Below are 26,707 nucleotides of genomic sequence, written 5' to 3' on the forward strand. Positions count from 1 at the left end.
TTTCTCCTAGTTACACTATTATGCAAATATTTGGAAATATTTGTTCAAATCATGTTTTAACTCAAAACAACCTATTTGTAATATTTAGTCTGTGTTGTCACATAAATGGGGGAATATCACAGTGTGCTGTTTAGATAGCACAGAAGTCAGCTCTAAAGGCAGTAACTTTTCATATGTATTTGGAGTCTCAGACTTCCCTGCTATCTGTGGACACAGATGCTCAAGGTAAATGAATCACACCAACAGACTCCAGACTGCAGTATATGGTCAGGCTTGAATGTTGTCCAGCCACTGTGAGAGACAAAATACTAGACTATTTGGTCTCTCTCAGGGGAATATCTTATACTGTTACCCCTGAGCTCAATTTTGAAGTATTATCTTCAAATGAGAACATTATCTTCTAGGTTTGACTACTCTATAGGATTCCATTCCACTGAATTATTTCCAACACCTTCAAAAGATTAGAAAGAATTGATTGATGATGTTTCAGACATTTGAGACCAACCTGGGAAATTCAGAGATTAGTAGGATTTTTCTGATCTTTCATTAAAAAAAAAAAAAAACAGAAAAAAAATTAATGAGTTCTTTTCTGGAAGACTTCTATGTGGAACTTTCACAGAACTATTTCTGTATCAGTAAGTCAGGGAGCATGCCTGTTATTCAAGATTTGCTGCCTCCAACCCTTATAATCCAGAGCATCAACAAACATATATCATTCAATTTTCCACCCCTACCTTATCTTATACTTAAGACTGAATATCTGGAATGAAAGATTCAAACATCTCTATAGTAAGTTATACTAATTCTTCTTCATCTTCTCATGCTAGCCTTATGGTTTCACTACATTTATTCCTCTCTTTATCTCATTGTTCTGTGATGTGGAAAACTTCTGTATACTGTTGACAGTACTAGTTGCTGGGAAACTGACTGCAAGAATTATCCCCTCACTAGCTCCGTTTTCAAAAATGGAGTTTAAGAGAAAATTCTTGAGACTCACTCTGCTACTGTGCCCTACTTTTTCCTCTTGCTTACACGTGTCATATTTTAAAAACAACCTTGGTTTTGTAAATCAGGAGGGATCTACTTGAAGTCAGTGTTACTCATTTGTAGAGAACAAGCTTGCATTGGCTTTATTGGTTTACATTTCAACTACCTTGAGACACCATAAAGGGCAGAATTATGCAGCACTTAATGCTATAGAATACATGTTGTATCTTTCATGTGAGTATTTTATGTCAAATCCTTTACAGAGAAAGCTAACATAAGACTAACCTAAGTGAGTGAACAGAACTGATAAAAGAAACTGGGAAATTAAGGCAAAGGAGAAAAACTAGCTTGAAAGAAGCTATTTCAGTGTGCAAGTGTGGAACAATTTTGGAATATACCCTGTTCCTTTCAGATGCTGAATGCTTTCCTTGATTATGGCAACAATAAGAAGCACTGGGTTTTGCTAATAACTAAAGATAACATGGGGCAAGATTTCTCATTTAAGAATACCACAAGGTCAAACTTTTCTGAAAAGGTCTTCCTGAACTTACCATAAATTTATATTGAAGAATTCTAGGAGGTTTGCATGGAATTATGAAATAATTTCAAGACTTTTTAAAAATAATTTCTGAAGGCTTTAGTTAGTTCTGTCTCTATTAAACTTTCTATGGAACCTCGACAAAATGTGGTGATTGATTTCAAGCACATAGTAGAAATTTGCACACTTTGTACTTGGTGTAATGTTTGTTTGTTTTCTTTGTTTTGCTTTGGGGTTTTTGTTTGTTTTTCTTCATTGTAGTTCTGGGGTTTTTTTGGGGGGGGGTGGGGTTTTTGGCTTTTTTTGTTGTTGTTTTGTTTTGTTCTTTGTTTTTTTTTTGTTTTTTGTGGGATTTTTTGGGGAATTGTTACTCTTTGTAGCTCTTTTACAACTTTTTCATTTCTTTACCCACTGGCTTGAAGATGCACTAGTGGTAAATGATCCTGTGATGTGCCGGAGATATCTCTAAGTAGAAAAGACAAGACTTGTGCCTCAGGACATCAGCTGCAAAAGAAAGCATGTGAGTAGGAGACTCCCTGGGAATTGCTTCATTTCAGAGATTTTCACAACACATGTTATTTCCAGCATTTTCAAAGCATTTATCATTGCCAAATTTAACAAGGACTTGGGCAAAGATTTTCCATATAGTCCTTTACTGGTTCTATGAATCTCTGTGTAGGGTAAACCTATAAATTTCTTCAAATTACATTAAAAGAACATTTCTTCTTGTGCAGAACTTATTTTCTTATTTTTAGGGATTTCTAGGCAGGAAAAATTTGGCATTGTCTTCTTTCTTTTTATAGCTTATTCTGCATCCTCCTCTAGCAAAGTTTCACCTTTAAGTCTTACTCAACTGTTTTAAGCCACAATAATCCATGCTCAATGAAAAGAGCAGGTCTCTTTTCTAACCAAAAATAACATACTGACTTGGTAAACAATAGGAGAGCAATGGATATTGTCTACTTTAACTTCAGTGAATATTTTAACAGCTTCTCCCTCAAGCAGAGAAGCTGTTGAAGAATGGGCTGGATGAGCAGATAGTAAGCTGAACTGAACAAAAGCTGAATGTCTGCGGAGGGATAAAATGTAAAAAAATAAAGATAGTGCAGAAGGTAGTCTCACACCTGAGGAGTTGCAGCTGTACCAATCACCAAAGATTAGGAACAGGCCTGCCCTTAATAGGCCACAGCTGTGTCCAATAAGAAGAATGCTACAAAAGAGTGGGTTAGCTAGTTAAGAAGAGCTGGAGTTTGTTGGCTGTGCTGTGAGGAGCTGCATATGAGAAATCACCAAGAAGGTATGGGTGTTTTGCAATAAGATGACAACAAATGTCCATGCCCAGAGGGTCGTGATCAATGCCTCAAATCCTAGATGGAACCCTTATAAGATCTTCATTAAAAATTGGAATGACAGAGCAGAGTGTTTCTTCTGCAAATTTGCAGGCGACACAAAACTGGGAGAAGTAGCTGATATGCCAAAGGGTCATGCTGCCCTCCAGACAGACCTCAACAGCCCGAACAAATGGCCTGACAGGAACCTCACAAAGGTCAAGAAGTGCACCAGTATATATTGTACACCAATCATTTGGAAAACAGCTTGGCAGAAAAGTAGGCACCAACATGACTATAAGCCAACAATGCACCCTTGCAGCAGAAAAGGCTAACAGTATCCTGGGCCAAAGCAGATGACTGTGGACAGCAGGTTAATGCAGGGGATCCTTCCCCTCTACTCAGCCCTGCTGAGGACACAGCTAGAGTGTTGTGTCCAGTTCTGGGCTCCTCAGTACAAGGCATGGACATACTGTAGACAGGTCAGTGAAAGCATGAAAATGGTAAAGGGACTGAAGCTTCTCTCCTGTAAGGAAATTCTGTGAGAGATTGGCCTGTTCAGGTTAGGGAAGAGAAGTCTCAGGGGAACTTGATCAATACCTCAATAACAAATACAATTTGATCAAGGGAGTGTTTAAAGACGGAGTCAAGGTCCTTTCAGTTGTGTCCAGTGACAGGACCAGAGGCAATGGGGCACAAATGCTGGAGGTTTTCTCTGAACATCAAGAAACAATTTTTTTACTGTAAGGGTTACTGGGTACTGGCACAGGTGGAGTCTTCAACTTTAGAAATACTAAAAAAAAAATCTGGATATAATCCTATGCAATCAGCCTTGGATGGACCTCCTCAAATAGAGCTGTTGGACCAGATGAACACAGTGGTCCCTTCCAACATCAACTGTTCTGAAATTCCATGATTCTGTAATGCAGACTTGTGACTGAAGCCCCGTAAAGATACAGAATTCAATAAACATGTTCAAAGCATGATTAAAAAAAGGCAGCAACATCCTACATCAAATTGAAATGTTAATTGCATCAGGCTTAGCTTTGGCTGACTCTATTAATCCTCCATTTAAATGAATATTAAATCCAGTAAAATAAAGTTATTTTCCACATACCAATAGCAACACTTATTTGTTTGGTATTACACTATCTGTATGCAAACACTGCTAATACAAATGCCTTCATATAAACACTCACATGAATGTGCTCTTTGGCAGGAAATCAGTGTTTTGTTTTTCATAGGAAATCACTATACCTGTAAAGTATATTGATTCATCTTTTATCACATTGCTTCTCCACTTAGAGACAAACAAAAGGTCAAGAGTCTTTTTGTTTAAATTAATCTTTGTACTTTATAACAGTAACATTGTCAGATGGGTTGAAAACTCATACTGGTGCTATGGACTTCCTTATAACTAGAAGAAATTTAGAGCTGAAGAATATAATAGGCAATTATAGATAATATATTGAGATAATTTTTCTCTCCCACTTCAACCAACTGAAGCTCTCCCAGAAAAAAGTATGGCTCATCCATTCAGGAGAAGAGATGCTCACTGTTAATGTTGTTCTACGAGTTGTTTGAACAGGCAGTTTTGACTAAGAAGTAATTTACACTAGGAAGACAGAAGCATATAAAATCATCAAGCTAATGAAAGCCCATTATTCAGAATCCTTCACAAAATCAAAATACAGTTAAGTTAATTTTATGAATATTTTCAGGGCTTTTAACAGCACCTGGATAAGGAGCAGCTGTGAAGATAAAACATTATTCCATAATGTTTTATGATCATAAATCTCATTTGTGTGTTTCCACTCTCATTTAATTTTATATCAGTTCAGGCAATGGGACTGCATATTTCCATGAGATGCATTCCATTCATCAGACAATCTTTAGGAGGGAAATACAATCAGTATATGAAAAGAGTTACTGGTATGAAAAAAGTAGGTATAATAGAGTGTTATGCTTTGGGGAATAATGGGGAATAAAAATAATATAGTAATTATTTGAGGAATAAAAATAACAGCTCCACTTATGGGCAGCAGAGAGACTTTTGTCATAATGTATGTGGTGTGGTGTGTTATTCTGTATTATTAGCCCTGCATGGCACTGCTAAAGAGAAATGGTGGCAAGTCTGGACTAATATAACAGGAACTGGAGTATTTGTAATTCCCTCCTCAACATCTGTTGCATAAAATGTAATTTGCTCATTTGTACAAGCTGTGCTTCTTTAGAGGCAATCTCCAAATCCTTTTTTTGGATGTACCTGCCCTAATTTTCACAATTTGAATGTGGCCCAAAATAGCTTGCATTTCGGTTTCACATAATTTGAGGATTCTGCAGTGTGCAAATTGTTTATTTAAATTACATAAAATACAAAGTAACACAGAGGTATGAGTGACCAGAGAGTCTGAAAAAAAAGAATTCAAACAGGATTTTTGTTGGGTTTGTTTTTGTTGGTTTTTTTTCAAGAGGCAGAGCTCTCAAATCACCAGGAAGAATATTAAGGAAAGCAGTTAATATGTAGTTAAAGGAATCGTAATGCATATGAACATATGTTGTTTTACCTAATTTTGATCAACTTAAAAGTAAAAATATCTTTATTCTTTCGGTTGGGTTTAACACACCATCTGGTTTAATTATTCCTTAGGTAGCACACCATAAAGTTAATAGTAACAGTATAGTTAAGCCAATCAAAAAGAACATTTCTGATGTGATTTTTCACCAAGGATGTTTCTCTTAAACCCATTGACTATAAGGTCAATGTAATAAGCTTTTGCATAAGGATTATGTTACTGCCAGTGCTTGACAGATGTTAGTTGCAAATAATCACCTCTCAATTGACTCAAATCTGCTTACTAAGTGAAAGAATTTAATCATAATCTAAAGTGCTCCTTTAATCTAGAATTTTGGGCAAATTTTCATTTAAAAATTGTTGAGAAGCTATAACATTAAAACCACAAAATCCTATGGGATTGTCTACTAAAAGGAAATAAACTGGAGTTTATAAAAGTCACGTTGATTAAAGAGACAGAATTCAAAAGCTAATCTCAGTCCCCATTTCAGCAAAGAAAGATGAAGCCTTCAGAAGCCCAGTGAGCCTTCTGAAATCCACTTCTTTGATCAACTAAGCAAGTGAAATATGGAGTGTTCATTACTCATTGTAATACCAGAGGGACAGTAGAGATTTAGGGATTCACTTCAACATCTTTGAGTTGAAAAGTGACTTCAATCAGTTTTGCATAATCCCAGTTTTAAGGAGTTCTAGTGAAGTTCACCATTCTACTCATGCTGACTTTCAACAGACTTAATTATTGTTTAAAATTTTAGCCAGAAATTACTTCATGTTGTTTATCTTCAGAAGTATTATTAAAAAAGAAAAAGAATGCTGTAATAAATTCTCACAAAACTGAATGCTTCTTTATGGTCCCCAAAAAACCTGTTTCTGAACTGACCAGAAAATTATAAGGTGCTATAGAACAGAATTTCATCTCAACAGGTTTATAAGAATTACTTTATCAAACATACAGTATGCTATTCTCAATTTATCAAAAGAAAGGGAGAAGATCTAGAATACAGTACGAGTGCTTGATATTATCATTGCAACATATATTTCCGTTTAAAAATGTAGTATTATATGTTCTCATTTCCTATTCCAGACTTTAGCTATGTGCGTGATAAAAAAGGCTACATGGTGATCATGCATTAAAAATCAGATATCAGTCATACTGAAAAAAAGAACACATTAAATCACTTTAATGCCACAGTTAATCACTGTTTTCCCAATTCCTATACTTTGTTGTCCATTGTCACAGTACACAATTTATGGTGTAGCACGGCCATTCTAAATCACACAAGTCACAGTGGAGTCCAGTGACCCCAGGAAATACAAGAGGCAAAAAAATAACTTAATTTCCCACCAGCCATGCTAAATGGAGTTAATGGAATTAAATTTTCATTTACTAAATGCCCCTAAATTTCATTCAATCGCAGACTTCCTGAGCACAAAACAGCTTGGGAATGGAGAACTTTAGAGACAAGTGTCCCATAGCCCTGTTCTGTCCTTAGATTTCCCTAAGTACGCATTTGCAGCTACCTCTCTGAGTATTGGGCTGAAGAAATGGTTGACGCAACCAAGTAAATTTGTTCCTGTGTTTCAGCATAAATAAAGAACTGAACTAAATAGAACTGTAACCCTGTAACCATAAAATGATAAATAAATTACATCAAGACATCTCTGGATACCTAAATGTTCTCAACAGAAGAAATGTTAGACAGAAGACATGGATCTCTCCTAGGACCCATTTGGGGAAGTCCTACAGATAAGAACATACCATATTGATGAACAGAAGTCATTCCATCTGTAATATAAAGCTTGCATTTAAAAAGCCTTATCAAACAGTCCAAAGGAGCTAATCAGCTTGTCAGAGATATCAGGAGATGAAGACAGTAATCCATAGGTAATTCCATGATTAAATGAAGATTTATTGGAAGAAGTAATCTCAGCTACATGATTCTACACATTCTTATCCAGCCACAGCACTCAAAGCTATCTGTCTGAAGCCAATTTGACTAAAAGAGTCAGCAGACAAACAGAAGTCTATGTGAGATCTCTTCAAGTAATCAAATCAGGTGCCTTGGTACTACAGTCCTTTATGTAATAAAATCCTATTTCTAAATCAATTAAATTTCACTTCCACTTAATCCTGAACTAACAGTCTTTTTTTTAATCTTTTTTCTTCTTTATTCTTCTGATGTTCTTTATATCTCTCAGTTGTTTGTTGACTAAACAAGTCTAGCGATTTTCAACTTTATTTCTAGAAGGGAGATTCCATTTTTCCAAATATCCAGTTGTTTTTCTCCCTAGTTCAGTATGAGTTTCTGAATAACAGAGATTATTCATGGTTTTGCTAATCAAGGCTAAACAATGCTGTCTATAGTGACATTAATGCTTCTCTATTTTCTAATTCACCTTGGGGGTCACACATCTTTTTCACAATTCCAGTAACGATTCACAGCTCTCCTGCAACTAACCACCATGCCAAGGATCCCTGTTGCTGAAAAATGATAGATGAACTTTCGTTTTACTGCAGAAATTCATGCTGATAATTAAGAAACAGAATCACAGAATAGTTAGGGTTGGAAGAGTCCTTGGGTGAATTTCTGTTGCAATCCCCTCCCAAAGCATAGTCACCTAGAACAGGTTACATAGGAATGTGTCCAGGTGGGTTTGGAATGTCTCCAGAGTGGGAGACTGCAACTTCCCTGGGCAGCCTGTTCCAGAGCTCTGCCACCATTGATGTGAAGTTCTCCCTCATGTTGAAGTGGAACTTCCTGTTTTTCAGTTTATTGTCATTGCTTCTCATCCTGCCCTAGGGCGCCATGAAAGAGAGTCTGGCACATCCTCTTGGCACGGGCCTTTGAGATATTTGATGAGATCCTCTCTCAGTCTGCCCTTTTTCAGACTAAACAGGCCCAGCTACCACAGTCTTTCCTCGTAACAGAGATGCTCCAAACCCATAATCATTCTTGTGGCCTCTGCCAGAACCTCTCCTTCACCCGGGCCAAGTGGAGAAGCACCATCACCTCCCATCATATTCTCAATGAACCTCATGATGCTGTACTTCATCTAACTGTAGTTGATCTCATTCTATTCTCAGTCTTTACTAATCATGGCCTTGGTGTTACACTTTTTCTTACAGATAACACATCAGTACAATTTTAATATGCAAGCTAAAGGAGGTATTTTCACCCTAAATGCATTTGCTTCTTCAAGCATTAGATACAATCCCTTCTTCGATATTGCTTAGACCCTATACTTCAATACAAAACATCCCAGGCTCATACTGTAGCAAATGCCATGATCAAATAATTTGTTCTAAACTAAGGAAACCAGTCAAACAACAAATTCTATATACAGAGATTATTACAACAGCTATCTGATTTTATATGTAATAGAAAATTCTTAATACTTTGCATTTAGTAGGAAGCAGCTGTACTCTTAACTTTACTATGTGGAGAACAGGAGGGGAAACAGCTGTTAAAAAATTGCAACATTTGTAGTGAAAAATGGCTTCAACTTGGGGAATAATTGATGTTGCCAGTACATTGTTTGAAAATTACCAGCAAAGCATTGAAACAAAGTGCATTAAAATTCAGTAGACTTTTAAGTAATTTTCAATGTGAAAATTAATTATAATTATTAACTGTTGGTCTGTTCACACATATTAGTGGTCAAGAATACACAGCTGCAGCTTAAAATAAATTCTTCAGTCAATCACCGGTAGCTGTGACTAGAAGCTACCTAAATGTATCAGGAAACTCTTGCAAAAGAGAGCCTCGAAGTATAAACAGGAAGTTACCACTTTATCCCCTTGTGTTATTATTTCTTTTTCATTGCAAGTTCTAATAACTTGATCAATGAAACAAGATACCCAAAATTATTATGGGTTTTTTACCATCAGTTTTCTAAGAATTACATAGTTGAGGAACAAAAGAAGCAGTGGGATTCAGTGAAGATTAAGCCTTACCCTCTCTTTTGTTCCATTCTTTTTGTTCCCATGTCAATCCAGTAAAAGAAAATATCAATAGCTTTTTTTCTATTTCAATAAGTGTACTATTCTTTAAAAATGAGTTCAAACCAATTATTTTCCTGTAGAGAATCTGACACAATATTTTCTAATTAGTGAAGTGCCTATTTTTCTGTAAACACAGTTACAAGACATTGATGTCAAGTTTTAATGTGCATGTGCAGAATCGTATATTTATGTAACTCAAAAAGGCTGGCCATTCGATTCTGACTGCTGGCCAGGCATTAAAAGTACTAAACCATACAACACTTTGACGTCTCAGTGCTGGACATGTTCTCAGCTGCTGGCCAAAATCTGATCACCTTTTTCTTAGCAAAATATTCAGTAAAGTAGTAAAAAACCCTTCTGTCTAACACCACCTGTCACCTGGGCTTCAGACCAGGCCACTAGCCTGAGACAGCACCTGTGGCTCTGCTGGGTGACCTCTGCATTGTAGGGAAAAGAAAGACAGTCATATAAATTCTAATAGACTTGGCACCTTTGATACAGCTGATCTCCAAATACTCCTACTTTCATCCCAAAGACAGTTGCAGACAGCAAACACTAACAGTCTGAAATTACTTGGGCCATTTTTCTCAAACCATAAACATGGGAAAGTACAGGCATTCATTTTCTCTACCATCTTCAGACTCTCACTGTTGTTGCACTCCTCCTATTTACTTTTCATCAGGATCTAGATCTGCTAAGTGCAAGAAGCAGAATCCACACACAGCATTCAACTCTACCCTGCACCAAGTAGGAACATAAAAAATTTTGTGAAAAGCTCCTGTTTAGAGAAAAGGTGGTGAGAACTGAATCCAGGAAGGCCAAAACAATGCTTGAAGCATGACAGAAGTGCTCAAAAAAAAACCTTTCTCTGGAATAATTTTCATTTAGAAATACATTTGTGGCATTAAAATAGGCCACTGCTTCAAAGATATATTTTCTTCCTCATCTTTGGCCCAGATACCATGGAATCAAAAAACGTTTCCCTGGATTTCATCTGAGATTTACTGGAACTTACCAAGTATGGGTTGGTCCTGGTGAACTGGTCAGGCATTTCTCCAGATCTGTACTACATGTATGAAAGGAGGAGGGAACTGTGATTTTATGTGGAAATGAAGCTTCAAAAGAGACAAAATTCAAAAGAACCAACTAAGAAATAAAAATGTCTACAAAGATTAGTTCAAACTTTCAAAGACCTACACTGGTCCACGACTGTAACTTCTGTATTCATTACCATTCCAAGAAAACAATTATGTTTGTCATTCCTCACAAAGAAGTGTAAGCAACAAAAATTTTATGATGGTATTAGCATCATAGTGATACTAATTCCCACAAGATTAATAGAATACAAATCCAATTTATTCAGATTAATTTACCTTCATTTTCTTCTTTTACACACAAAATGGAAAGACTCCTATAAATTAATTGAGCTATTTATTCTCCAAAGGAGAGAGAGGGACATGCTTGTTGGCAGTGTTTTATGAACCTGAAAGGTAATGGGGCCCATAAAACTCCTTGACACATGTTTTTGAGCTTCACATAATTAGTCTGTACCTCATACTTGAAGTGTAAAAAAAGACTAGTTTCTTTTGCCTGATCATGTACCAGCCAAATTTGCTGCTCACAAGAATTTATGTCATAGATTTTTACTCCCTTCTCTTTAAAAAATAACATTTAAGTTCATTGAGGTAGTACATCTTTTATAAAAGGCAAAAATAGCAGTTGCATTATGCCTTTCCTGCAAAAACACACACAGCAACCACTCTTCTTCAATGTTACTGAAAACGTATGAAGAAAATTAAGTTTAGAAACATCTTGTTAATGTACAATCAATATTCTTCATGGAAAATTGAGATTCATCTTCTTGAATGAATTGAGACTCATCTGTTCTTCACAGAAGGAGTGTCTGGGCATTGGAACAGGCTGCCTGGAGAGCTGGTGGAGTCACCATCCCTGGAGATGTTCAATAAAACACTGGATCTGGCATTTACTGACAAGGTCTAGTTGGCAAGGGGGTGTAAGGTCATAAGTTGGACTGGATGATCTCAAAAGTCATTTCCAACCTTATTAATTCTGTAATTCTGTGTGATCTTACATAGATTTGGTTTTTTATCTGTATAGAATCTAGTAAGTCAATGGAGAAGAAATTCTACTATAAAATGAGGCTTATGCTGTGTGTACATGGACTATACTTGGTACAGATAGAGTCACTCTCCAAAATAGGCTGTAGAAACAAAAGTTACTAATTTCTGGTATTCATAAAAGTTTCACATTTAGAGGAAAAAGTCTTCAAATAAGGTATAGAAATGAAAATGAACAAAGAACTAAAGCACATTTAAAGTAATAGCTCAAAGTTACCTTTAGAAATCTAGCTTCTTTCAAAAAAAAGCTGTATATCTAATTTCAACAGAGTTAGAAATATTGAGAGTTTGCTACTGTCAGTATCAAGATAATATCTTGATATTATCTGTATGCATTTCATATGTGGAAGCTCTTCTTCCTTTGTTAGTTCCAGCGGCTCTGACACCACTGCAAATTTCCAATGTGTTGTTTCAATATTAGTCATCTTAAATCCAAGTAAAGAAAACAGCAGTCTTCTCTTTTCACCATTAATACTTTTTCATCATCTGCACTTAATTTAAAGAGAAGCTTTTCAACTGTTTACATAAAATGAATCATTCCTCAGCTTTTGTACTTAAACTTGCTTAAGTTCCTTGTTTTTAGGAAATCAACATTGTAGTATTTTTCCTAGAATAATATAAACTGTTAATATATGTAGGTGTTAAATGTATCAAAAAACATGCACTCTGTCTGAGAACAGTCCCAGCAAGAACTACTTTCAGTGCAGGAGAAAATACACTTCTATGGTTATCACTATTGTGTTTTATAGATGCAAGCACTGCAACATTTCATGAACTTTGTGGCCAAGATTCCTGTTAAGTGTACACAGCAAGTAAATGAATTTGCCAATACAAGTTCTGTAAGATCTTGATTTTCCTGTCTCTCAGCTAAAATACTACAAAAGGTAGGAACGAACATTTTGACAGATTGTAACCACTTTAATTCCTGCACTACAACAGTTCTTGCATTGAGCAAGGAGGCACAAGTGTATGCTCTCAGCAGGTACAGCTTCCTGACTAGCAGCAATGTTTCAGACTCAGGTGCCTGTGGGAAACACCCAGAGAGACACATTTGTTCCCAATGAAGCAAAACTGAAGTGGGTGATCCAGAGTATCAAATGGTCTTCTCATATGTGTATCCCTCTGTTTATTTTGTTTTTATCTGAACTGTGAAACTCTGTCAGAAAAACTATGTTGAACTGAATAGGAGACCAAGACAGGATGGAGAAAAAAAGAGATATCTATAACATAAGGGAGATGTAGGTAAGAGGAAAAGCAACCCATACACAGATAAGCTTCAGTGTGGATTCAGAAACTTTCATTATTTAATGACAGAATTTTTTCTGAAAGTTCTCCATCACATGTACCTGATTTAACTCAAAATTTTAATCCTCCATTATTTCGTGAAATGCATATTTTTCCCTTCTAAATAAACTTAAATTAAAAATTGAAACAGAAGCAACAATGCCCAACGTAGGGCACTATCTCTGATCTTCTGTGAAAGAAAAAAAGGTGCAGATTTAGAGTGTAAGGAAAAATGCTACATTTTGATCACTAAAATTCAGCTACAGTGTTACACTGTTACATTAAAAATGTGAATTTATAGAAATATAGACTGAGAAAAGTAAATCAGAAGCAAAGTAAGAACACAAAATTGGTCAAAAGCATACTTCAGAAATGTTGCTATTTGACTTTACAGAAGAGCTCTGTAATTCTCATTCCATATGCTTCATGTCACCATCACCTTCAAACAAAGACCAAAACCAACTAGCTATGATTTAAGTTCTAGCTTCCGGACACCCACTTTTACAACAGTTGTTTCTGTTCCTGCAAAAATGGATACTATTCAGCCAAACCACAGTGTCCTTTGTCACATGAAACATATAGGAGGACCTCAGCAATACTGACAGCCATCTGAAACTTAGGGGCTCTTGTCATGACAATTGGTACATAACCATCACATCTACCAGGGCTCTCCAGCATTCTGGCAACCTAAAAGGCTTGTTCAAATTACATGCACTGAAACTGAAAGAATATTTTTTCCTCAGCACTTCAGTACTACTAACCTTCTATGCATAATCATATCTGTCGCTTAATATACTTCCAAAATAATTGAAAACAGCAGAAGAAATTTTAAACTAAATTCTAAGAAGGTATTAGACTCAAGACTACAGTATGCTGTATCACAGACTTTATAATTGGGCTCAGAGAACCTGATGTAGGAAGAAAAAAAAACCAAGATAAAAAAGCTCAATTCTCAAATCTCTGCAGATCTAGCAGTCGGGAGAAAAATTCTCTACACATATATCAAGTTAATTTGTCTGAGAAGTCACTGACAAACTGTGATTCACATAGCAGTACCTGTCATGCCAACTAACAAAAAAGCACTTCAAAAAGTGGCAAGACATACAGTAGGGGCAATTCACCTGACCTTAGATAAGAAAAATAAGGAAGCAAAACTGAAAAATACGAAAGCTAGAAAACTAATATTGGAACTCAATGCCAACACTGAACACTAAATTCAAAAAGAAGCCCTCAGGAAGGAAATGGTTATTTATTTTAAACTGTGAAAGGAAAGGTAGTGAAATAAATTGGGAATGTGCTCTAATTAGATAATGTAGGAGATGTTTTCTTTTTTTCTACATATTTGGTCTTAGATGGAGACAAAAAAAAAAAAAAAACAAAAAACCACCAAAACTATAATTTCCAGGAAATTTACTAAGAAAATGAGACAGGTGCATCATTTGATATTTGTGTCTATGCTTAAATTAAAATACTACAGGAAAAGATTAGTTTCACTCTGTGAAGTTGAGGATTCTAAAGGACATCCTTTTCCTCTATAAAAAGATTAATTATTGGAGAAAACAACAGAGAATGATTCTTAGTACTACCTATTGTCAGTACAACGTCAATCCTATGAAGCCAGTGTACTATTTATGCCAAAGAATATTCCAATGTATACCTACAATATGCCAATGAACACCTACATTGCCATCAAATGTCAGGGCTGATTTTTAGCAGTAGCTGGGAGGGGGCATGCCTAGGACAGAGAGATTATTCCATAAGACCTGAGGTCATTGCCAGGTGAAGGGGAAGGGCACTCTCACTTCTGGGGAGAAGGGGTTCCCTTCTGGTCAGGAAAACATGGCAGGGGAACTGTCAGGTCTTGTTTATTCTCATAGAGTCCACAGTGACCATTTTTGCATAGGAATCACTCTCTTTTGCACACTTCTATTACCATTGTTGCTGTTACTGTTCACTTCTAATCTCATTTCTGTTTCCAGTACATTGTTCTTCTCTCAACCCATAATGTTTTGTGCCTCCAAGAGGAGGTGGGGTGGAGGGGGGAACAGTGTTTGGGGTCTTTTTAGTGAGAGTACTAAATTGGAGAATACCATTTCTAAACCATGATGAGCAAAGCATTCTACATCTGTAGACAGGATTAAGGTAGAGGTCTCTAGTTACACAGGCAGCACAACCAGAACAGAACAGCTTTAAGACAAAGAATCCATGAAGATATATTTACTGTGAAAAAAGGTGAAAAGCAATATATTCCTTGAACAATAACATATTTATAAAACAATGAACTATAGAAGCAACAAATCACTCCAGATGAAAAGGACTGTAGAAATAGCACTTAGACTGAAGAATGGAGAACTGAAGGAACATCTCGGGTCATAAAGCCCAGTATCCTCCCAAAAATAACCACATAACATTTTTCATACTAAGCTCCTCTTTTCTTCATATCTCCTTTGATATTCAAGGTAAGCATTTCAGGTCTTCTTTGTCCCTGTGTTCTTATAAACATGTACACATTATTCACCTTTAAACTTTTTCTTACCTAAGTCAGTAGTAGATGAAGGTGTTTCAAATGTTTTAACCACACTATAAAAGTCTGCATGGTGAAAATGTGTTCAATATTGTTTCATATAGAAGAGGCTTAAAAAACAGAAAAAAGGGAATGGTAAAGCTGATAACCTTTGGCTGATAACCTTTAGCACACGCTGAAATTCACACAGGTTCCAACTTCTGGGGGAAGACAGAATTTTTAGTGTCCAGAGTGTGACAATACTGTCAAAGAAACTGGAGAATTTACAGTAAGACAAAACATTGCAAAAAATATTTGAGATTAAAACTGTTTGCAAAGATGTCTTCAGAAAATCTCAGTAATTTATGCCAAATACATCCCTCAAATTGTACAAATCCTTTGCTGCATTAATTCAGTACCTTGACCTACAGTCTCAATCAATCTGTATCACAAGCCCATTTTTCTGTGTTTTTCTTCCCTATAGAAATACTGAACCAGTTACTTGGCATTAAACATTTTAATATTAAATGTGGGCCTTGAAAATAGGAAGAGCAACATCCTAAAGATGTTGCAATGATGGACTGGATTAATGTGATAACATACATGTTAAAATCTTAGCAAGTTGTCTATCTGCCAACAAAGACAAGCACTTCTGCAGCACAATTTACATCAAACTCTAATCTCTATCATGTATCTTAATAAGGCCACATGAACTGCACTGTGAAAATGTTTATGCTTTCACTGACTTTTATATGGTAAATATAGATGACTACACTGCAGAAATCTAAAGTAAGGAAAAACCTATCCTGTTCAGATGAAACTGAAATCCTTTGTCAGCTGTTTCTTTTAATCTATAAGGATCTGACTTTCAGAACATTTATATTTGGGTTTGGTGGTTTTGTTTGTTTGTTTGTTTCCCTGGCTGGAGCTGGTAACTTAAAATGAAAATATCTGAAAGTTCTTTAAAATGATACCTTAAAAGAATCATAATTCCAGATATTATGCTCTACAAGCACGCGTTATGTCAAATGCTTTAGAGCAGGTAATTTCATCAAAATTATTACCTTTCAGTTACATTTGGTGATATCAAATTTCAAAGCCTCTTATTTTTATTTTAAATATTGATATGGCTTTTACTGAGCACATATATACACAAAACCATATATACTCTCACCTTAGAATGAATGTTCAATAGAGCATTACTGACAGTAGATACTTAGAAAGCTCTGTAAAACCTTTCTGATATTTTTAAATGAAATTATTTTCAATAATAACTCAGGTTACTATATTAGTTCAATTCAGGAAAGAATTTTCTATTTTTTGATTCAAGCTGATATGCAGAACTACATTGGAATTTGTTCAGTATACAAAATAAATAATAGAAACAGCCACATTTCTTTTAGGTTGCACACAAGGAAAGTGTCTACCCAAGGCCTAATTAAATAGAAGGTTCATTTTGGCTCAAAATACGAGAACCTAGTGAACCCTTTCAGTAACGCAAGAGAATGGTATCAGTAACAGGCAAACTCTCAATATCTGTTACACTTGTATTTGTTTTATTTAAAGCAAGAGAATGAAAGTCATAGACTGGTTTGAGATGGAAGGGACCCTTTAAGATTATCTAGTTCCAACCCCCACTACCATGGGCAGGGGCACCTTCCACTAGACCAGGCTGCTCAAAGCCCCGATCAGCCTGATCTTGAACACTTCCAGGGACTGGGCATCCACAGCTTCTCTGGGCAACCTGTGCCAGTGTCTCACCACCCTCACAGTAAAGGACTTCTTACATCCCATATGAATCTACTCTCTTTCAGTTTAAACTATTGCTCTTTGTCCTGTCACTACAGGCTCTGGTAAAACATCTTTCTCCATCTTTCTCACAAGCCCACTTAATATACTGCAAGGTATAAGCCTTCTCTTCCCCAGGCTGAATAACTCCAACTCTCTCTAGTGGTCTTCATAGGCTTCAGCCCCCTGATCACTTCTGTGGGCTTCCTCTGGGTCTGCCAGAAGAAGTGCCAGAAGCCACTGTTCTCACAGCATTTCAACGTTCAACTGAGCCATTTAATGAACACTGCAACAGCTTAACTTAAACTCACTTCTGTCACCTGGCTAAGATGCTCTGCTGAACTTTCCACGGGTCTAGTTCAATGAAAAAATTAAATATCCCCTGAAAGGAATATTGACAGCTGAAAGTATGAAGAGTGATAGAGGTATTCAGGGTTAAAGGTGTCTCTATTAGTCAGTTTATCATCTCTTAGAACACATTTGTCATGATCAGCATTAGAGGATGATCCGAAAAAAAAAGTTCCAAGAGCAAAGGTCAAAGCCACCATAAATTATACTAGGATTGGCAAGAACTCAGAAAGAATTTCCATCTACTTTAGTTAGACTTGTTTTCATATGTAGCGATTTTTTTCTTTTCCATATGTAGTGATTTCTCATTTCTGTAAGAATTAAGGACCCTTCTCTCAGATGACAGAGTCATCAGGTTCTAAAGCTATGCTTAAATAAAGTTGGTCAGTAAAATTCTCCCCTACAATGGATGAAAAAACAGGAATTAACCCAACAAATATAACTTGCAATCTAAAATATTTCTGATCTCATAGGCATTCTGTTCTTGGCTTTTACTCTGGGCTGTTTCTGGTACAGAAAATACAAACAGAATACATCTGTTAACTATGTTCTGGAATTAACCTCCACACAAAACAAAAACAGAGACAGTCCCACTACCAGACCTTCCAAACACTAGAATGAACAATGGGGTCATAGCATAAATTACTCCTGTCAGTTGCAAGCAAAGGCAGAAGGATTCTTTATTATGTAAGGTATGTGATCCTAAAAACATCATAAGATCCTGCCCTGTTAAAACACTCTCCTCTTGGAAGAGCAGGACATGACAGTGGAGGAGGATTCTTGAAGCCAAGGGTCAGATAAGGGCATGGGTTAACTTGGACTGCAAGAGAATGAGGAAGCCTGGGAATGGGACCTTTTATTTGGCCATTTAGTGATAGGATAAGGGGAAATGTTTCAAAGCATTAGTAGCTTCAAATTGAAAGAGGGTAGGTTTAGATTAGATATTAGGATGAACCTTTTTAATGTGAGGGTGTTGAGGAACTGGAACAGGTTGCTCAGAAAAGTTCTCACCCCTGAAATTGCTCAAGGTCAGGCTGAATGGGGGTCTGAGCAACCTGGTCAAGAGGAAGGTGGCACTGACCATGGCAGGGGATTTGGGACTAGCTGACCATTAAAGGTCCCTTCCATCACAAGGGCAGAGGCAGAAATATACAAAATAAATAAACATATATAAACAAACTAAAAAACCATCAGAACTATAAATAAGTCACACCAACCAACAGTCTTGAAGGGCACTGTAAAAAGAAAAATTTAAGCTAGAGGTCTCTCTATATACAGTTTATGTTTTGTCCAACAAGATATAATTTGGCAAAATAAATAACAATTTCTTCTAGAGAAGCAACTTCCTTATTGCTGTAATGCTCCACAGGCAATGAAGAGAAGTCTTAGGACTTCTCCTAACACTTCAAAAGCAGAGATGATATTCAGTAAGTGGATGCTACTCAGGAGAAAACCAAAGGGGTTGTTGCTCAGAGACCCTTTTAAAAAATAGTCATACTCCTCACTCTTATCTGAAAGCAATCAAGCATTTGAAGAAGCATTCCATTCAGGATCAAAATAATACCCAGGCCACATGGTTTGGAAGAGATCAAACGATCACATAGATGCAAAACCCTCTACCATTTTACTTGTTATTCATGACCAGTCCTTTTTTGAAAAACATGCACAAACTCTTTGAAATAAACCTCTATACCAAAAATATTGGAAAACATGGTCTAAATACGTGTCATATATTTTCAAATAGTCACCACATAATATTTTCCTATTTGTAGGGCTAGCACAAAAGCATGAAGAGATGACTTTCAAAACATAGACAATACGCATATTTGCCAACCATCTGTCCAAAAAGCAATCTAACTTAGATTTAAACACAGAAAAAAAATTAAAAAATAGATTCCCAGCCCAGCAGTGGAACAACATGCCCAATCAAACATGAGATCAAGCATGGAAACATTCTAGTTTGAATTTAGCAACAAAGAATATGCAGACCAGGAAGATTGTGGCTAATCAAACCGCCTGGATTTGCCTATGTATCTAACACTTCTATGTGAAGCTCAGTATCCAAGTGCATTTTTGAGTTATTGACAACATTCAACACACACCTCTAATAAAGAATATTTGACATGCCAGATGCTGGACTAGATGTCAATGTTTATTTTCCCATGTAATAGCCTTATGGTTAGAGCACTCTCTAAGAAAGTACTAAATTACATCTTAAAAACTGAGACATTTCATACCATCTCCTTCTAGCAGAGAAGAATGAGTAGGAAAATACACACTCATAAAGGCTAGGCTCAGTGAAGGACTTTCTACTGCTTCTTCAGTGGCATCAGTAAAGAAGACCAAAAGATTAATGGGACTCCAGTAAAAGAAAATCTAATCCAGCTCATGTTTACACCCTTAGCTGGAGCAGCAGAGCTCTACTCCATGACCCCAGTACCATCTTCACAGTATATGGAAGAAAAAAATAGTACATTACATAAACAGCACAAAAAAAACTGTCAAAGAGGTCCCAATCTCTGTCCTGTCAATCCAGCTGAAAGACATGGAATACTTCTCTACTATGTATTTAATTGAAAATATCATTTTCTTCTCGTTTCCCCTCCCTATCTACTTCCCATTATCCATCCACATCAGTGGTTATACTTGCAATGGAAGTATGAATGGCCAGAATTCAAACACATTTGAGAAATTGTAACAGTGCTTACCTAGTCTTAAAGGTTCAAATTCAATATTCAAAGCAGTAAGAAGACATTTCTTACATTGATGCCAAGGACTTCTATGTAATACATCATCTGGACAGACTACAACACAACTGCTGAGACAATCTGGGTGTCAACTTGGTACCCACATTGGCAGGTAGTATGTTGTAGAGGCCATCAAGTTCTAAGCAATAAAGCAACCAATTCTGGTTTTATCACAAAAATTGAGCCTGCTTCAAAAGGAGCAACTGGGACAGTACATAAAGAAATAGAATTTTAATGTTTTACTTATCCTATTTAATTTCATAAAAGCATTATTCTTTCTTTCTATATACAAATTAGACTGAAAAAAGTTCGACTTACAACAGTTGTTCTCTATGTCACATTCTGCATACACAGTTTGGGAAAAATACGTACACAGTAATTCTCGCAGAAAATATAATAACATTACAGATCAGGTAAACAGATTTTTTAAAAATCTGTGGTTTTCAGTTTTGAAAACAGAAGGGACCTGAATGATAACAGATCAATAACAGGAGCTGTAGGCTTTCATTCAGAGCTGACTTGTTTGCATCCAACATAAATGGGCAGTCACCATTTACCATCTAACAGATGTTCAGTAGCTTATGCATGATGATATGGTAGCCCCTGGTGTAGAAGTGGCCAGATGACAGTCACAGTTAATTGCCATTCCTGCTGGCAGTCTCAAATAAGGAAACAATAAGACCTAGAGACCATAGTAGCCCATGCCTTTTAGACAGCAGGCAACTCCAGAACAGGACAATGAAAAGGCATTTCTCAAATGAGCCATGTCTACCCAATATGTAGCAAGATCTCAATTTAAGGTAAGGTTAACATAGTATTTTTTTGTGGTTTAGCCCCATCCAGGAACCAAACCCCAGGCAGCTGCTCACTCTCTCCCCATGAGCAAGACTGAGGAACGAATCAGAAAGGTAAAAGCCAGAAAACTCCTGGGTTGAGAGAAAGATAGTTTAATAGGGAGAGCAAAAGTCATGCACACAAGCAAAGCAAAACAAGAAATTACTTCACCCCTTCCCCTGGGCAGGCAGGTGTTCCACCGTCTCCATCACGTACAACAATGGAAGACAAACACCATCACTGCAAACTTCCCCTTCTTCTTCCCCCCATTTCACACACTGAGCATGATGTCACATGGTCTGGAATATCCCTTTGGTCAGTAGGAGTCACCTGCTCTGACTGTGCCTCCTCCTAACCTGCAATGTACTTGCAGTTTCCTCACCAGCGTGGAATAAGGAAAGCAGAAAAGGCCTTGGTTCTGTGTAAGCCCTGCTCAGCAATAGCAAAAACATCTCTGTGTTATGGGAATTATTTTGCATTTTGGACATTTAGATTCCTTCTTCCTAGTACTATAATTATTTAATAAGCATAAATTCTGGGTTTCATACTGCTCTCTTCCATACACTGTACTCAAAGCAAGGAGGTCAATTTTCCAAGTACCATTCAGTTTTGGTAACTCCTTTTAAAAAAACCCATTTACTTACCCTCAGAAGTATTAACTTAACAGATCAGCACAGGGCTCTAAAGTTCAACTCCTTAGGCTTAGAAAACAATATAAAAAGGAAAAGTAAAAGCTTGTAACTGCCACAAATTTGCTAAAAGCTAATTCCTATATTGCTTTTAAAAGTTACCATTTACATATTAAAAGCCTTTCAGTATTTATAGCAAAGTCAACTGAATAAATGCACTAAAAGCAGTTCTGGATCAAAACTATGTTATTTAGATTCCTGATGTAGCAGGCAGCTGTGATACCACATAGAATTTCCTTAATTTGACAAAACTTTCAAGCATGGTAAAATACTCCAGTTATAAAGAAGAAAAAAAACCAAACAAACTAAAAAGCCCAACAAATCTATTCATTTTACCTTTTCAACAGCAAAAAACACAATGTGAGGTATTCACTGTAGGTATTTCTCTCTGGTTTACTATTGCTTATTAAGCAAGTATGCAAGATACACGTACGGAATCATAAAATGTCACAACTCTTAATTCTGAATTGCCATGAAGGTGGCCACCCTCTACCAGGAGAGCCTTCTGAGGCCGTCTTTGCATTTAATGATGCTTCTGCTTAGCAAAACAACTCCTTGTTGGTCACACCAAGGACCACACACAGTCTATTTCTACTACTTTGTTTTTGCCTTCCCCTGTTGAGAGCCTATCAAATCAGACCATTTTCCTCCAGATGGAGAATATTACATTATATTTATCACTATAGCAACTAACCTAATTGATTTGATGCAGGTTTCTCTTCCACCATAGGATGGAGCCATTATCCCTAAGTATAATCTAAACATTTAAGAAAGAAAAAATTATCAGTTTATCATTTTACCACATCAATAGGAATATAACTGGGCTTCAGAAACTAAAGCATAAATGAAAGTCTAATGGGTTGTACATGTACATCCAGAACATTCTTTATAAATAAGCTTATCTGTCAAGTAGAACTTACAGTATGGTGTTTACTGGTTGCTCCCAGTAATAGGAATGACTATTGTACAACAAATACACTTCCAGAAACAAAGATTCACAAAGTAACTAGGAGAAGGAATGTTCAAATAACTGATTCAGAAATAATTACATTAAACATTAAAAATAAAAATAGGCAAGATCCATCAAAATTGTATTTACAGTGCTATTAAGAAAGGAAAAATGGAAAAGTTATTTTCCAGATTTTGTTTTAGAAGCTGCAGGGTTTGTTTTCAGTAGAATGATACAATGATATAACAAAATATTAAGTTCCTGTAATTAGTTTGATAATATGTTCACCTTTATTGTTATACTTCTGCACTCCTGACAATAAGGTGTGGGGGAAAATAGAGACCACCTTACATAGTCAAATTTCTTTTCTTTTACTTCCTAAGAAATATGGCAATCCTGTTATTTTTAAAACATTTTTAAAAGTCATCACGTACTCCCCAAAACCCAAATTTGCTTTTCTTCAAAAACAAGCATCAGATGTAAAAAGACTGATTAAACACTAGCTGATTTTTAAGAGAATTCATAAAATCTGAAGTGCTGCTTTACCTAGAAATAGCTTCACTTTTTTTAATCTTGATTTTTCACAGAGCAAAAACCAATTTTTTTCAATGTCTCAAATACTACCACTAGAGAAAATGTTCATGATGCTTCATTAACATTTGGAATTGCAATTGTCAAATCAGTGAAGCATTACATAAATGGTGGAGTGTTTCGACACTGCATATTTTAAGCAGCATGGTGCTTTTCAGTGCTATATGAAATGAAGAGTGTACTACATATTTGAGGAACACCATCTACACTGTCTGAAAGAAATAATTAGAAACTGATCTTTAAGCACACTAGAAAATGCCTTGAGATTATTGACCAACATTTGCATTTTTCATCAGTAAACAATGAACAATATGTAACAATTCAAATGGATGACTACATTCCTTAGGATAAAACATCCAGCTTCTCATTGCTGAAAATAAATAATTTCTGAAGTGTCAAAGTTCATTGTTAACTCTTTTTGAGGCCATGCTGATTGAAAATGTATGCACAGAAGATCTCATATCTTCTCATAAGAAGCCTGTGATGCTTTGGACACTTCTAACACAAACTTAACAAAATATTTCCTATCACTAATACCAAACTGAATTCCCTTTGCCATTGAACTATTCATTCTGTAATATGCACTCCCATGATACAATAAAAATTATTTTAAAACTCACTATGTTGTTTAGTATATCCTCTACATTATCACATTGAATACAGTATTATGTACAAAATTATATTATTAAAAGTGTGGCCTGTTTAATATAATTTTATTAATGAGAAGTGTAATGCAAAATGTGCTAAATAACAAAAAAAAACCCCAAACTATTACAATATATGTTATTCCTTTTGGCATAATTAACTTTCAGTGTCATCAGTATAAAGAAGCCCTGGAATACACAAAACAGAAGTGAATTAAAGGTTCTCCTAACCAATTACAATGTTGTTTTGAAAAAACCCCAGAACACATACATGGCAAAATGGTCAGTGTAATACAGCTGGAGGAAATGGAATACAGGGTTAAGAAATGCAGCAGGTATGCTCCTGCAAACCAGCATCTATTTCCTATTCATCAGAGCCTACACCTATTACAGCCCAACCAGACAAGCCTAGTGCAAAATCTTTTATGCTACAGCTAATGAAAGCAATATGCACTATGGGTAAATTACAGACCCCATTCAGGTCAGGGTGGGAAAATACAGCGTAGATTCATTTTGGCAAAGCTGTGTGGGTCCTTCCTGATAAATTGTGTGGTTTTTTTTTTTAATTATTGAGTAAAAATTGCTTTTTCTAGTCTCTTTGCAAGTTTCCTACTCTGGTGCTATGGACTAACTTGCATTCCCTAACTTGAAGTGTGGGCATTAACTCCATTGACATTATATAACTGCTTGAAAATTATTCTTGCTGAAAGGAAAACAAACAAAAATTACCAAAAACAAACAAAAAAGCAGGAAAAAATAAAGAACTTTTAAAGTATTTATAGTCCAAGTACTGGATTCTTACAGATACCTTATCTGCAACACTGTAATTAATGGAAAATCTATCAAGCCTGAAAAAAGAATATAAAAAACTTTACTGATAACCTGAAATGCAGCTCTAAAACTGGCAACATGGACTTACTAAACTGCTGAGGATATGCTAAGAAAGTGCCAACACTTGCTCCTATGGAATTTCAGAGCATCACATATGATCCCAGGATGTTAAGACATCTGCCACTTGATGAAGTATGTGCTTCCTAAAAAATGAACATAAGCAAACTAGCTCCCCTTCATGGAAGGTGGACAGAGTCAGGAGAGTGTGTATGTGGAGGGAGCAACCTCAGAGGAATCTGGTAACATCTGACAATAAACAGTGAACAGTGGATCAGGGCTACTACCGCTAGAAAGTTTGTTTCTAAAATCCAAGAGATGATGCTATTTGGACTGGAAATGCCACATTTACAACCTAAGGACATCTCACTCTCCTGAGAAGCAGCAGTATTAAAGTGCCGGTCTGGGTCTGCCTGCTTTGCCACAGGGGAGCGGGGGGAGATGTGCTGAGGGGCAAGTCTAAGGCACAGTACCTGTGCCTGCCAGCTTCAGAGCTTGGCCCTCGCCTGAAGTGTTACCTCACGTGGGAAGGGTGTAGATTTATGCCCAGCAAAAGCACCAGGACAAATATGTACTTACTGCAGTAAGCGATTAGGAGACTAGCCAGGATCATGATAGCCCAGAAAGTTGAGGACATGCTTGGCAAGGCGCTGGCATCTTTCCTGCTGCTTCTCCTGGGAGATGGAGCCATTGAAGCCACTTCCCCAGCGGGGGAAAGTCAGACAGTTTCACCAGCCAGCTCTCCCCTCGACTGATGGCCTTGTTCCACGTGTAATCCTCAAGGAAGGCATTTTCCAACGACTCTGCTGTTCATCATCAGCAACATGGTCCTGTCGCAGGAATCATCTTCCAGCCAGAAAGCCAAGGCGACTCTAACGCAAGCGGGGCTTGGGAACAGCGGCCACAGCCAGCTTCCCTCCTGTCACTGTGGCGGGATGCACTAGCATGGAGGGTTTCACTGCGGCTGGGATGCCTCGCGTGGTACTGAGCTTCGAAGATTTCCCACGAACAAGCCTCTCTTTTTTTTATTTTTTTCTTTTCTGTTTTTAATTTGCAGAAGTTGTTCCGCTTGCTGTCCTTCCCCCTGCCTCCCCGTCCCCGGGGGCAGCCCCCGCAGGCGGAGCGCGGGCCCCGGCGGTGCTAACGCGGCGCCTCCCCCGCCCGCCCGCGGCTCTACGGCGACCCCCGCTCAGGGCGCGGCCGCCCCTCAGCCCAGGCCAGCATGGCCGCGGGGGCCACCGAGGGGCGAGGGCAGCCCAGCGCCACCGCCGCCCGCCGGGCAGGGCTCCGCGGGCAGCTCCGCGCAGAGAGGGCGATCCGCACCCCGGCCCAGCGCCCGCAGGGCGAGGACAGCCCCGTCCCCCCACGGCCTGTCCAGCCTGAGCTGCCCTCCCGACCGGTCCTGCGGCTCGACGGGGCGGAGGTGCGGGTTGGGCCGGGACACTTGAGGCGGAGGGTCGGCGGCGGGTCTCCTCCTCTCCGAGCGCCGCCCGCTCCGCTCTCAAGCTCTGCCGCTACAGCAGCGCTGGCCCTTCAAGTAAAGGGAAGCGGGAGGAGGAGGAGGGGGCTGGCGGTCACGCCCACAGGTGCTCAGCGCTCCGAGCAGAGCGGTCCTTCCCATATCCGCTCCGCTCGCCTCCCCGCCGGAGGTGCGCGCCCGCCCCAGGGCTCGCATCGCCCCCCGGCCCCGCGCCGCTCCCCGCTCCCGTTCCCGGGGCGGTGCCCGCCGGGTTTAGGAGGGAGGAGCCGCGGGGCGACAGTCCCTGTCCCTGTCCCTCTCCCCGCGGAGGCTGCTGCCAGCCCTGCGGGGCCGGCGGTTGGAGCGGGCTGTGCGGTGGGCAGGGGCCGAGGGGCGAGCCCTGTGCCTCGGTGG

At 37.9% G+C, this 26,707-nt stretch overlaps 1 protein-coding gene across 14 annotated transcripts in view; it reads right to left on the reverse strand.

Annotated features, from left to right (window-relative positions):
- Nucleotides 1-26,475, reverse strand: part of TAFA5 (TAFA chemokine like family member 5) — a 502,678-nt gene extending 476,203 nt beyond the window's left edge. For 4 of the 14 annotated variants that reach the window (XR_011678683.1, XR_011678682.1, XR_011678681.1 and 1 more), the window contains exon 1: nt 25,414-26,466. Coding sequence is in view for 7 of the 14 variants with exons in the window: in XM_071423851.1 (XP_071279952.1) it covers nt 25,414-25,525 (112 nt within the window). In the remaining 7 variants the exon portion in view is untranslated. Of the gene's footprint in view, nt 1-25,413 lie in introns of all 14 variants that reach the window. The other 10 variants (XR_011678686.1, XM_071423845.1, XM_071423852.1 and 7 more) reach the window with 7 other exon arrangements.
- Between the last annotated feature and the right edge of the window lie 232 nt (nt 26,476-26,707).

The sequence above is a fragment of the Agelaius tricolor genome, unplaced genomic scaffold (assembly GCF_023055355.1).
Source record: "Agelaius tricolor isolate 1412-34295 unplaced genomic scaffold, bAgeTri1.0.p SCAF_3, whole genome shotgun sequence".
Taxonomy (NCBI): Eukaryota; Metazoa; Chordata; class Aves; order Passeriformes; family Icteridae; genus Agelaius; species Agelaius tricolor.